Source organism: Miniopterus schreibersii (assembly GCF_964146895.1).
Source record: "Miniopterus schreibersii genome assembly, chromosome: 5".
NCBI lineage: Eukaryota > Metazoa > Chordata > Mammalia > Chiroptera > Miniopteridae > Miniopterus > Miniopterus schreibersii.
The window spans coordinates 49,076,537-49,090,522 of NC_138106.1; the positions used below are offsets into that span (position 1 = coordinate 49,076,537).

The 13,986-nt window shown below is 39.4% G+C and overlaps 1 protein-coding gene across 7 annotated transcripts in view; it reads right to left on the reverse strand.

Moving 5' to 3' along the window:
• Positions 1–4,743: 4,743 nt before the first annotated feature.
• Positions 4,744–13,986, reverse strand: part of STXBP5L (syntaxin binding protein 5L) — a 171,748-nt gene continuing 162,505 nt past the window's right edge. For all 7 annotated transcript variants that reach the window (XM_081138285.1, XM_081138283.1, XM_081138282.1 and 4 more), the window contains 3 exons: positions 10,953–11,064; positions 8,070–8,290; positions 4,744–7,484 (listed from right to left, as the gene is read on the reverse strand). In XM_081138285.1, the coding sequence (XP_080994411.1) occupies positions 7,443–7,484; positions 8,070–8,290; positions 10,953–11,064 (375 nt within the window). In that variant the 3' untranslated portion in view covers positions 4,744–7,442. The remainder of the gene's footprint in view (positions 7,485–8,069; positions 8,291–10,952; positions 11,065–13,986) is intronic.

Here is a 13,986-nt window from a genome sequence, read left to right on the forward strand (position 1 = left end):
CTGAGTGAAGGCAAAATGACCGACATAAATGAGGAAAATGGTTGTGGAAAAGGGGTAAAGGTGGGAAGTGATGCCAGAAAAAAAATCATTATTTATTAACCTATAAATTTACTATAATTTCAATCAAATTCTCTATAGGGATTTTTTAAAAGATCAATAATATCCTAATTTTCACCTAGAGAGAAAGAATCAATACGTCAGACTTGAAAAGGATTAGTGATATCTATCACATATGAGGACATATTATAAAGATATAATAATGTAACAGTTTGGTAAGACAAAGAAAGAGACAAATAGATTATTTGATATTTTATAAAACAGGCTTATATGTCTATGTCTACGTGAAAACGTCATTTCAAATTAGTGGTGAAAAGGCAAGTCATTCAAAAATAGGGGTATAGTGATATGTTATCCATTTTTCAAAAATATCAAGTTAGATCCCTACCCTAAAACTCCAGGTGGATTAAAAATAAAAGCCTGATATAAAAAACAAAACTATGAAAGTAAAGAAGAAGATATAAGAGAATGTTTATTATTGTATAGATGGAAAGGCTATTAAAACAAAGTTCAAAAGTCAAAGATAAAAGATGATAAAAATGACTATATTAAGAGAAAAAAAAATTCTCATGAAAAAGTGATGACATCAAGATGCTGAAAAGTTTAATTTAGGGGCCAGGGCACGCCTAGATGAGGCCGTTAGCAGGCGAGGACCACAGGGCCCTGCCCCAAATGTTGGATGCAGACATGTGAAGCGTGAGTGAGTGTAATTCAGCGAAGGTGAGGAGGTAAAGGGATCCTTTGAGAAAATTCTTGAAGGGAAACATGGGCATTTGGATTTTATTGTGTCTGTCTTTATAGTTGTACTTTTAATTGAAAAGAATTCTTTAGCCTAGGGTTAGTTGTTTTTTTCACTTTTATATGGAACCAAAAGTAGGAGAGAAATTGTGATGATGGGAAATTTTTCCTGACATAATTAGTCAGCTTTTGGAAAAATATGAGTTAGCCGAGGCCACAGTGTAGGTAACGGTATAAAGAAAGTGCCTCCAGAGGAATTAACTGTGCCGATGAAAGCCTGAACTCCTGGGGGACTTCTGGAGGTGCTGCGTTATGAATGTTCATTGTAATCACTAGGTGGTGGTATAAGCCCACAAGAGCTTGTTTGATTGCTCCTGGGGATTCAAGTCTGAGCTTTAAAGAAAGAAGAACGGAAGGTATGAATGTTTTAAGTACATCTCATTCGGCCTCAGTTTACTATGCTGCACTCTCGCCAAGCTATGTTTTAACTTGTACTTCACCAAAGGTGAAATCAGTCAACATCCTCAAAAATTGTAAAGTCTTCCAATAAAAAGTTACATATCTCCCCAATTGGATGGAAATTTTGAAAGGCTATTTCTACTTTTGGAGTTTAGGGAATGTGTGTTTAGTTTTATTTTTTGTTTTTTTAGTCCAAATATCTATGATGTACATTGCTCCCCCACCCATCTCCCTGCCTTTTAAAAACAATTATACTTTGTAAAACTATGGTTCACGGTGTTGCAAATGAGTGTCTTACCTCTGTCCATATTTAATCTTGGCAAAAATCATTAGTATTTCATGACATCATAACATAAGAGAGCATCTATGTACAAACATATACAATTTTATTGATATCTCTACAGACTACAAGAATTTTAAGTATAGTCACAATTGCTGAGTGAAACAGAAAAATAGTAATTTGTCATTTTCTGAAAAGATGCAAAAATTCTGAAGATGAAAGAAAGATACATCAATGATATCATCTGTTTCTTATTTCCTAGAATAAAACATCACATAATTAAGTACTAAAAATTATAGGTTATTGGAGATTTTGATCCTGTGTACACTTGTCCATAACTACCACCTAGCTTACGTTCTGGCTTTGCAGTTGGGAAGGGCGGGCCAATGCTAGAGGGGAGCAGTGTAAGAGGAGAGAACTCTCCCGAGTTTTCTCACTGAGTACTATTGCCTTGCATAGGCGGACTCCCTTTCTGAAGGTGCGAGCACTCTTTCAGGGCTCTGCTGGCCAGATAGTGAGTTCCAGGCATTCTTCTCCCTTTAAACACATGTCCAGTTACTAAGAAAATGAATCCAAGTGGCCCTGGGAGCTACGACGACAACAAGAAAGAAAAGAGAGAGAGAGAGAGAGAGAAGAAAGAAAGAAAAAGAGAAAGAAAGAAAGAAAGAAAGAGAGAGAGAGAGAGAGAGAGAGAGAGAGAGAGAGAGAGAGAGAGAGAGAGAGAAAGAAAGAAAGAAAGAAAGAAAGAAAGAAAGAAAGAAAGAAAGAAAGAAAGAAAGAAAGAAAGAAAGTTGTTCTCCCTTCTTGCTAAGATCAAGTCCAATAAAATATACCTATAGCAGAACAGGTACCTGGTACCCATATCTCCTCCAAACGAAGAATGAATAATAAATTTGGACCTGATTTAGGAAGATTGTTTTGAGCATTTCCACTGTGCAACTATTGAGAATTAGTTTTCCATGTAGCTTCACATGCTGTTGAATTTCTTATATTTCTGGTGTTTTATGATGTCACATGTATAAGATAATCCATACCTAGGTGTTTGAATTGGAATAATTATCAGCTAAGTCACATAGGAGAAAATCACAGAGAGTTAATAAGAGTTAATGGGGCACTGTCTAGTCAGAAGCTTGCACAGAACATTTGTTTTGGGTTGTGACACAAAATTAATATCCATCCAGCCAACACTGTGTCTCCTACATCTTGCCTTCCCTGACCCCTGGGAAGTAGGGCTTGGACACCAGCCAAGTAGACCAGCATGTCCTTACTTGGCCAAGAAGCAGTGGTTATCGACCTTGGCTGGCCATTGGAACCACCTTGAGGGCTTTCAAAAATACTGATGTTTGGTTCACACTCCAGGCAATTTTGATATAATTGGGAATTTTTAAAGCTCCTTAGATGATTCTTACATACAGCCACGGTTGAGAATCACTTCCCTACATCAATATGTAAGTAAATGCTGCCCTTGGTGCCTCTGGTTCCTCATCAGAGCCCCCCTTCACTCCGGCTTCTACGTCCCCTCCCCCCGCCCCAATCGGCGCGCCCTCTTCCTTTCTCACCCTTTCAGGGTTATGTTGTCTGCAAACACACACACTAAACCTGCCACCTGCTCCCTGGATGGCAGTGTCCAAATACACAACTTACTGGCAAGCATTTCTCACACCTGGGCCAGCGTGTATGTGACATAGAATCTAGTCAAAAATGAGGCCGAGGCTACAAAGGACAGCGGTGAGGAAGCTGTGCAGGCTCCCATGTTCCTCCCCTGACGCAAAGAGCAAGACGGATGCCTGAGCCTTTCGGCATTGCCTCTGAACAAGGAGGGCAAGGTACAGCGCCTTCCACGGGCGGGCCGAAATCCCTCGGGCCTGCTCCTGGGTTGTCCCAACGATCCTAGTTTACTTTTCTCGACTCTCTTCCTTTCCCCTCTGCCAAACACTTTACAACCAAGTACCTCAAAGAGCTAACCTTAATTTTCTTTATATCTTTTTTGTCCCCTTTTTCAAAGCCATCGATCCCTTAAGATCTTTGAGGAACAGAGACTTGGATTCTGATTTATTAGCCTGAGCATCATCCAAAGGCTACAGAAGAGATTTGAAAAAAGTCCTTATGACTGAGTTCTCAGAAAACATGTCCTTCAGTTCTGTCACTGTCCTTCCAGAGTGAGTCAGACGATGACCCTGACGGTGACTGGGGCACTAAATCTGGGTCTCAGTGACGTGTAGGGAACAGAATCAGTAGTACTGCTTTTGTGGGGATTAAAATAAAAGATAAATCATCAGTCATCCTTTCCTCCAAACTCCAGGGTTAATGGGTGACTTCATGATAGGAATTATTGCTTATTATTAGAACTAGAAAAACAAACACGTCTGGCTTCCCACTGATGAACAGAATGCAAAGGTCCACTTTCTTCTGGGATAATAAGGGCTTATTTCTCAAGGGAGTCAGAGGGACAGGAGGCCAACTTGTACAGGCTTCGGTTCACAAGCCTTATTTTCCGACGCCACCTTAGCAGATAGAATGTAATTTTGATGACAACTGAGGTGCAGAGTCATTTTCTCTATCATTGTCCAAGTTATTAGGAGTATTTTTCTTATGTTCTAAGACAGCAAGACATTTAAATAGTAGATAAGAGAGATGTAAAGAATTACAGGGATCAATAGTACTCATTTGCTAAAGATGATGATGATGATGGTGATACTGATGCTGATGGTGTGTGTGCGCGTGCACCCGCGTGCACCTGTGCCTGTGCGCATGTGCTAAGGTGAGTGAAACAGAATAGAGATATTCAAAGAGAAAATCACGTCCACATTAGATTCATGTTATTGCTATCTCTTTGCATTATAAAAATTATTTCGATACAGTAAAACCTCATTAATTTGTATTCCACTAATCAGGAGTTTGTGGGATAAAGTTACCCTTACATTATGCAAGGGTTTATAAAAACAATATTGAAAGACACATTTTAAAAGAACCTATTCTTTTCAAGCATTTCAGAAGCACCTGTTTACTTCCAATTGTGCTAATTATAAACTTTTTATCTACTAATTAAAGCCAAAGTTTTAAGCACTTCTACTGTGAAATGCTATCTTGTCCTTTTTGGTATTTTCTCTGTATGCTTTAAAATATTCTATAACAGTTACTTTTTACTGATTCATATAAGCTTTCTCCAAAATAGGATTTTATTGCATATGAACCACACATACAATTTTGGGTATAATAATTTATCTTGTTAAGACACTGTGCACTTATGATGTTTAATTTTATACAAGACATATATTACATATTCACACTTAACCTGTCTTTAAATGATGTAGAACAGTGGCTCTTAATTAGGAGAAATTCTGGCAATGGCTGGAGATATTTTTTTTTTTAAATCTTCATCCAAGGATATTTTTTCCATTGTTTTTCAGAGAGAAAAGAGGGAGAGAGAGAGAGAAACATGGACATGAGAGAGACACATCGATTAGTTGCTGCCTGCTCGAGCTCCGACTAGGGATCAAGCCTGCAACGGAGGTACTGCCCTTGGCTGGAACTGAACCGGACCCTTCAGTCCGAGGGCTGACGCTCTAACCACTAAGCCAAACCGGCCAGGGCAAGGGGACATTTTTGACTGTCATTGCTCAGGGGTTGCTACTAACATCTGGTGGACAGAGACCAGGGATGTTGCTGAACATCCTAGGGTACAAAGGACAGTCCTCACAACAAAGAGTTAACAGTGCCACTGCTGAGACACCCTAATGTAGGACAAGTTAAATCAGATCTTACAGGGACTTCAGAGATAGTCATTGACCTTAATGCCACTTTGGACCGAATTTCATTGTTTCTAAAATAAACTAATATTTTAGGTTTTAAACATGTTTTTTTAAAAAATATATACATGATAAAGTATCTGTTCAGAAAATCAGAAACCTGGGGTCCTCGAAACAGAGGGTGCAAACAGTGCACTACAGCTTGACTACCAGTGTTTCCCAAATCCTGGTCTCAAGCTTCTTTAACACTTTTGCTATATAATTTTATGTATCATGTTGCATTTCCAGGTCAGGTTTTCTTACCCTAAAGCTGTTCACAGGAGTCTGGAGAGATTTGTGGAGAGGTTTTTATGAGAAATCAAGCAAATTCAAGGACTCTGGGAAATGCTATCCTGGTATACATTTGCTGACTCTTCCAATCATCTTTGTTCTCAAAATTCCTAAGAGCATTTAAAGGAAGTACCACTTCAAACAAATTCACTAAAAATAAAAAAATCTAAAAACCCACAAATACTATCTTTGGATTTTAAAATAACCTGAACTTCAGGAAAATTATAAATTCTTAAAACATAAATGTGTATCGAGTAAGATCTTGATTAATCAAGATTCAATAAGCAAAACCCTTGTTTTTTAAAAATTCTTCTTGAAGGAACAACATATCACAGGATGGGTCCTAGAATCTGCACATATTCACTTCTGTGACCTTTGACGTCCAGACTCATGTTAAATGATAGCAGGTGTGTTGTTTGTTTTGTTTTTGCCTCCAGTTATCTGTTGAGTTATGATCGATGCCTTTGATCATGTAAAGGATAGTCTGTATTTCATTTTGAGAAGTTTTTAATAAGGAATAGGTATTTGGTATCTATTGACATAATCATTAGATTATTTAGTCTAATGAATGACAAAATTATTGGTTTTATGTCATTAAACTCCCTCTGTATTTCTGTTTTGCATAATGGTGACTGAGGCCAAGATAGCAAAAACACCACTATCTTTTATAAAGATTTTCAATAATAAGTATTGAACCAAAATTATTTTCTAATGAAAGCCCTTGTTAATCAGAAATGTAATAAATCAGAATTCCTTTCCCAAAACATTAACTGAGGTTTTACTGAATCATGCTGAAGAGAACGACCAGTTTGGTCTGTGAGTGTCTGGCTGCAAGAGCACCTTTGGAGTGAAGACCCCACTGGGTTTGAACAGTAATATACTGTGTAACTGGCAGACAAAGATACAAATGGAGCATTACAAATATATCACTTTAGAAACAGAAACCGGAGTGTGTGAAATCAGTTCTCAAAGCTAACTGCATTGTTCCTATAGTCCATCTAGTTTCCCCAAACCTATCAGTCAACTCCCCTGCAGAGAGCAAAACCAGGCTGAAAAGATGCTTTGAGGTGTCCCTACGCTGCATGGTTTGTGACTAAAAATAGCAACTTGTTCTGAAAATGATAGAAATGGAAATAACTGTGTTAGAAATTACTATACCAGCAATACTTCATTATGACCAAGAACTGTGAATGATGTAAGATATTATGGAGTGAGAGGAACGTTAATCAGACTCTTGCCATCAGAATTCAATAATGTTTTAGTCTAATGAATGTTATAGATGAGAAGAAAACTTTGTTTCTGTTTTCAATTCCCTTTCAGTTGTGTATGGCAAATGCACTGATAACTTCTAATGCAGATTTTTAACTTGTCAGGTGTGGCCCGATTTATAAAAATAGTTTACCATTAATCTTTTTTTCTTCTGTCACAACATGCTTTTTTTCTTTTCCTCTTAAGATGTTAATTTATCATGCAAAGATTTTTTTTTCATTAAGTGCATTAATGCTTTTGTTTGTACAGGATTTTTTTCCAAATCAGGAGGACTCCCCATAGTTCCTAAATGTAAATCCTTAGCAAATGATATGCCAAGACGATAGCTCCATTCCACGTGGGAAACGGCAAATGCAGCCATACCTTGGGATTCTAACCAGGGTTCCAGCCTTTCAGTTGTACAGTGTCTCTGATAAGTCTCTCGTATGATAACTTCAGATGGACTGTAATGGAACAATTTTAGAAGAAACTGGCTTCTAGCAGTTGAATAGTGATGCTGGGAATAAATCTGGTTTCCCTGAATAATGGTTTCTCAAAGCAGTCATAGCTTCTTTAGAAGTTTAGAATTGGTACCATTTCTTATCCTTATATTTCAGCATTAACTGCAAAAAAAAAAAAAAAAAAAAAAGGTCACCATGAGATGTTAAAAAAAAAATCTTTAAAAGTGCTAATCAAGTAAGCTCATACCAAATTAATCGTGGATATCTCAGTAAATCTTAAAACTTATAAAACTTCCTTTATTTTGTAAAATAAAGTGCATACGAAAAAGGTTGTTTAGAAAAACAAATCAAGCTGTAGAGACTCAGCTGACAGGAAATCATTTTCAGTGATTGGGACAGAAAGCAGTGTGTGGGTCCCAGTCTCTCCTGCACCTGCTGCTTCTTGGGGGAGCATGGCATTTACCTGAGCACCATGCAAGCAGAGGATGCACAATATCACCCAGTGTACCAGAACGAATGGGTGATTTCTTCTAGGTTATCCCCTAAGATAATGAAGTATCAATGTATTATAGCATTCTGAAAAGAGTGTTTTTCTCCCAATACTGGGGGGATTGTAATACTCTAATGGGACCCAGGTTACCTCGCCTCTCACACAGGATGACTTACAGTGGCATCTCTAAGCTTTCTCGTGCTAAATGTTCAAAGTTATTACTGTATGAAGATGCCTATATTTACTTAGCAGTTTACCTCGTGTGCATGTTTGGAAAATGCTTCTGCACTGGTCATCATGCCCGCAGTTTTCTCCTCCAGCTCTCCCAGCCTCTGCCCCCTCTCGTCCAGTGCGATCCGAGCGCGCGTCAGCTCTCCCATCACCCCGCCCGCAGCGCCTTTCATCCCTTCTATGCTGCCGGGCCCAGGAATGTGCTGCGCGAGGCTACGGGATGCTTTTCCTGCCGCAGCTTCCCCAACTGGGAATTCAAGCCATAGCAAATGAAAACGTTTGTCAGTAATTCAAATAGTGACAGTCAAGTTTATCACCAAAGTACTTATATTAAATTCTACTGTCATAATTCTCCTGTAAGAGACAGACATATTTGACCCTATCATAAATATGTATTTGGAAATGTTAGCACTTCCCCAAGAAAAATGCCTACAAAAGAGACTGTGAGAGCTATTGCCGCCATATGCCTGTGTGTGTGTGTGTGTGTGTGTTCCAAACAGTATGGCATAATTACATTTTTTGGTTATTTCTATTTTTTAATTATAGTTGGCATACAATATTATTTTAGTTTCAGGGGTACAACATAGTGATTAGACATTTACATACCTTATGGAGTGATCATCCCATTAAGTCTAGTACGCATTTGGCACCATGCATAGTTATTACAATGCTATTGACTGTATTTCCTGTGCTGTACTGTACATCCCGTGACTGTTTTGATAACTGGCATGATAACTGCCCATTTGTGTTCTTAATCCCTTCGCCTTCTTCACTCAGCCCTCCAAACCCTCCCATTTGTCCATTACCAATTTGTTCTCTGTATCTACGACTTTGTGTTTTGTTTGTTCATTATTTAAAATATACATATATAGTAGGTTGCTGCTTGTTTGGGGCTTTTGGATCTTTGATAGATTTGGGGAAAGTCGGGCTGCTTGTGTGGAGGAGCTACTAGAAGAGGCTCAGGCCAGGCAGGTGAGTTGGGTGGGGTGGGTGTCGGGGAATCACCATGGCAGGGTGAACAGTGTTAATCTGGTTAATGGAGAGCTCAGATTTGGTGCCAGCTGAGTGGGAGGGGAGCTCCACAAAGGAACAAAGGTACCTGTCAGCGCTTTTGTCCCTGAAGAGAGCTGCTCTGACCCCTGCCCCTTCAGTCTTGCCTTGAAGTTAGTCAATTTAGTTTCTTCCCTTTGCCCCTGGTACTTTTTGAGCTGCTTCCAGTGTGCTGGAGATTAGAGTTTATGAATTTTTGAGTGAGTGAGTCTGTACAAGCACATTAAGAGGTTCTCCTCAGTCTCCAGGAGGCCCTTGTCCTTCTCAGATGTGATCCCTGCTGCTCCTCACAACCAGATATTATGGGGACTCTTCTTCCTGCTACTCGAACCCTGGGCTGGGGAGCCTGGTGTGGGGCTGAAACCTCCAGCTCCTCAGGGTACCTCCATACTGAGAATTCCCTCCAGATTCTAATCACCACACTGGGTGTGGCATCTGCCCATTGCGAGTCTCCACCCCTCCCACCAGTCTCGATGTGGCTGCTGCTTTATATTCTTAGTTATAGGAATTCTTTTCAGCTAGTCTTCAGGTGGTTCCTGATGATGGTTGTTCTATAATCTAGTTGTAATTTTTATATGATCATGGGAGGAGGTGAGCAGAGTTTACCTGCTCTGCAATCTTGACCCATAATTGCATCCTTAATGTTGCTGAATTGGGATGCTCACAACATATGTGAAATTATATTTAACTCACATTAGTTCCAATCTCAGGTCTGTTCTTTTGTTTAAATTTCAGCCTAAGTCTTCATTCCACTGTTCTCTGTTTATTTTGCTATCAGCCTTGATAGGTCTTAGGTGTTGTTTTTAAATCTCCCCCCCCTGCCCCCCCGTGTGTGTGTGTATAAATACTAGAGAATGGGGTATATGCATGATGGGCATTAATATACACATGTTGAAATTTGGTTACTTTATAAAAGACTAAAAACTTACCTGTCACTTACAAAGTTCAGTTTCATTTAATTTTAGTGAAGTAATTTTTTAAAATTGAAAAACAGCTGTCTTGGTAGAAATTTAGTGAGCATTCCCAAAGAAATAACATTAGGAATGGAATCTAGATCTATTTTTTAAAATAATAAGAGCCTTATTAGGATATAATTCCATACTATATATATATATATATATACACCACATTTTATTTATTGAATCATCTATCAATGGACACCTAGGTTGCTTCCATATATGGCTACTATAAATAATGCTGCAGTGAACATAGTGGTACATATATATTTTTGAAATAGTGTTTTTGTTTTCTTTGGATAAATATCCAGAATGGAATTGCTCGGTCATATTACAGTTGTATTTTTTAATTTTTTAAAGGAATATCTGTACCATTTTCCATAGTGGCTGCACAAATTTACACTCCCACTAACAGTGTATGAGGAAAATATATTCTTAAATTCTTTTTAAAAATGTTGCCTAGTATCTTTCTACTGTTTTTGGATTATTGTTCAAAAGAGTCTCAGTGGTAGGTATGAAAAGTAATTTATTCTGTAGCATTGGTAAACCTTGTGTTCTGAAGAAAGAGTCTGTTTCCCAGCAGTGGTTAAAGGCAGGCAGATTCAAACACATTTTCTTCTCAGACTTTAGTGACTGAATGTCTTCCCCCTGCCTTGCAGGCACGATCTACTTGCAAATGACACATTAGCTTATTCATTATTTGCATGAATTTCAGGTACTGTTTTTGTTAAACTATTTCCTAATATTAAGCGATCCATTTTATTCATGTTTGATAAACAGAAATAATGTTCATGGTATAGAAGCTAAATAATCTAGAATTTGAAGTCGCATATTACCTTACATTATACACATACACAGGTCTTCTATTTTGTGATACAATTTTATGATCAGGAGTTTACTCACAGAGCTCTTCTCTGTCGAAGGTTTGTCCACTTCCACCGAACAGTCCCTTTAGAAAACCTCTGTTTTGAGCTTCTGGTGTCTCTATGGGAGTAAACAAATCTCCCAGCATGTCCTGTATCAAATTCAAAGAAAAAAGCATTAGAGTAACTACAAATAAGTGAACAGATCAAAGGATAACACTGTGGTGGTTAGAGCACAGGCATCGTGAGGACAGCTTGCTTTCCGTCTTTTCCTGCTGGTTTCGCTTCGCTCCCAGTTCCAGCTTCGGCACTGCCTCCTTTTCCGTTTTTCTCCAGTAACTGCCTTTCTAAAATTTTCATTTTCTGTGCTCTTATTCCCTTTACAATTAGAAAGATGGGAAGATAGCATATTCACTCTAGGGTTAATTTTCACCTGATCAGTGACTCTCAACCTAGATTTCTGATCTTTCTCAATTACTGTAGCCTCTGCCTGTCCTGGTCCCTCTCCTAAACCATGCACGGACTGCCCTGTGAAACAGGAAGCCTCTGGTGGTATGTGGAGAAAGGCTGGATTTATTTTTATATCAAGTACAAAATTATGAAATGGCTCAAGATAATTTGATCATTTAAACGAGTCAACTAGGCAGCTGCTGCACAGTGAGGTACGGTTGCTCTCCATAGTGGGTGTGCTTTAGAATGACGGGAGGAAAATCTTGCTTGAAATGCAGCTGCTCAGGCTGTATTCCACACACTAAATCAGAACCTACAAAGATGTGCTCTGGTTACCTATACTTTAAACTTGCTCTCCAGGTGTTTCTAAAGCAGATCAAAATTTGAGAACTATCAATTTGGAGAAAGGAGCTTCAAACCAAAAGTCAGGAGATCTGTGACCTAACACCAGTTTGACTGTGAATGTGCAGTATGGTTTTATCTTCATCATCTCCCCTCAGCTCTGCTCACTAGGCCTGTGCTCTTCCTCCTAATCTTTTCTCTTTGGAAATGGCAGTGTACCATCTATTTAGTTTCCCAAGCCAGAAATCAAGAAATAGTTATTAATTCCTTCCTTTCCCTTACTCCCACCTCCAATAACCCTCCAATCTAACTGATCTGTTAACTTCTTCTCACTGCTGGATGCCTTATTTCAAGCCACTGTTATTTTTGGCTTTAATTATTTTTTTAAAAGCCTCCTAATTGTTCCCCCTACCTTCAGTCTTTTTTTTTTTTTTTTTTTTTAATTTACCTTTATTGTTGAAAGTATTACAGGTGTCCCATTTTTCCCCCTCAATTGACCCCCTCCACCTCACTCCCACCCCCTCCCCAGGCCTTCACCCCATCATTGTCTGTGTCCACGGGTTATGCACATATGCATATAATTTCTTTGGTTAATCTCTTCCCACCCTCCACTCCACTCCCCTTCCCTCTTCCCTCTTCCCTCTGAAATATGATCGTCTGTTACATGCTTCAATGTCTCTGGATCTATTTAGTTCATCAGATTCTTTTGTTCATTAGCTTCTTCTTAAAGAAGACCCTTCAACATTTCCTGTAGTGCAGGTGTGGTGGTGATGAACTCCTTTAGCTTTTCCTTGTCTGAGAAGCTCTTTATCTGACCTTCAGTTCTAAATGATAGCTTTGCTGGGTAGAGCAATCTTGGTTGTAGTTCCATGTTTTTCATCACTTTGAATATTTCTTGCCACTCCCTTCTGGCCTGCAAAGTTTCTTTTTTTTAAAAAAAAAATATTTTTATTGATTTCAGAGAGAGGAAAGGAGAGGGAGAGAGAATAGAAACATCAATGATGAGAAAGTCATTGATCAGCTGCAGCCCGCAACCTGGGCATGTGCCCTGACCGGGAATCGAACCCTGATCGCCTGGATCCCAGGTTGACACTCAACCGCTGAGCCGCACCCGGCCGGGCTGCAAAGTTTCTGTTGAGAAATCAGCTGACAGTCCTATAGGTGCTCCCTTGTAGGTAATTAATTGCTTTTCTCTTGCTGCTTTTAAGATTCTCTCTTTGTCTTTAACCTTTGGCATTTTAATTATGATGTGTCTTGCTGTGAGCCTCTTTGGGTTCCTCTTGTTTGGGACCCTCTGTGCTTCCTGAACTTGTAAGTCTATTTCTTCCCCCGGTAGGGGAAGTTTTCTGTCATTTTTTCAAACAGGTTTTCAATTTCTTGCTCTCTTTCCTCTCCTCTGGCATCCCAATAATACGAATGTTGGGCCTCTTGAAGCTGTCCTAGAGGCTCCTTATGCTATCTTCATATTTCTGGATTCTTTTTTCTTTTTGCTCTTCTGGTTGGGTGTTTTTTGTTTCCTCATGTTCCAAATTGCTGATTTGATTCTCAGTGTCCTCTACTCTACTGTTGATTCCCTGTAAATTATTCTGCATTTCAGTTTGTGTAGCCTTCATTTCAAATTGGTCCTTTATTATGTCATCGATTTTCTCAATTATTTTCATCATACTCTTACTAATATCCTTGAGCATCCTTAAAACCATTATTCTGAACTCTGTATCTGTTAGCTTGCTTGGATCTATTTCATTTAGTTACTTTTCGAGAGATTTCTTCTGTTCTTTCCTTTGTGACATGTTTCTTTGCCTCCACATTTTGGCTGCTTCCAGGTGTTTGTTTCTATGTATTAGGTCGAGCTGCTATGTCTCCTGAATTTGTAGAGTGGCTTTGTGTAGTAGGTGTCCTGTAGAGTCCAGTGGCTCAGCCTCCCCAGTCACCTGAGCCAGGCCTTCTAGGTGCTCCCCTGTGTGGGCTGTGTGCACTATCCTGTTGTATGTAGTTTAGCCTTGGTTGCCGTTGGTGTCCCTGGGAGGAACTGACCCCCAGACCAATCAGCTGTGAGGACCAGCTGCAACTACAGCCAGAGAGCTGCTGTGCTGGAGACACCCCTATGGAGCAGGATTTACTTCAGTGGGGCTTTGGTGTTCACCAAATGTGCCCCTTGAGTGTCACTCGTGGATGTGGTAGGGTTGTAATCCAGCGTGGTCGAGTCTGACCACCAGGTGCACTGTCTCTGGGGCCTCCCAGGAGGTGCAAAGTCAGCCTGCGCCTGTGCCTTGCCCAGGGCC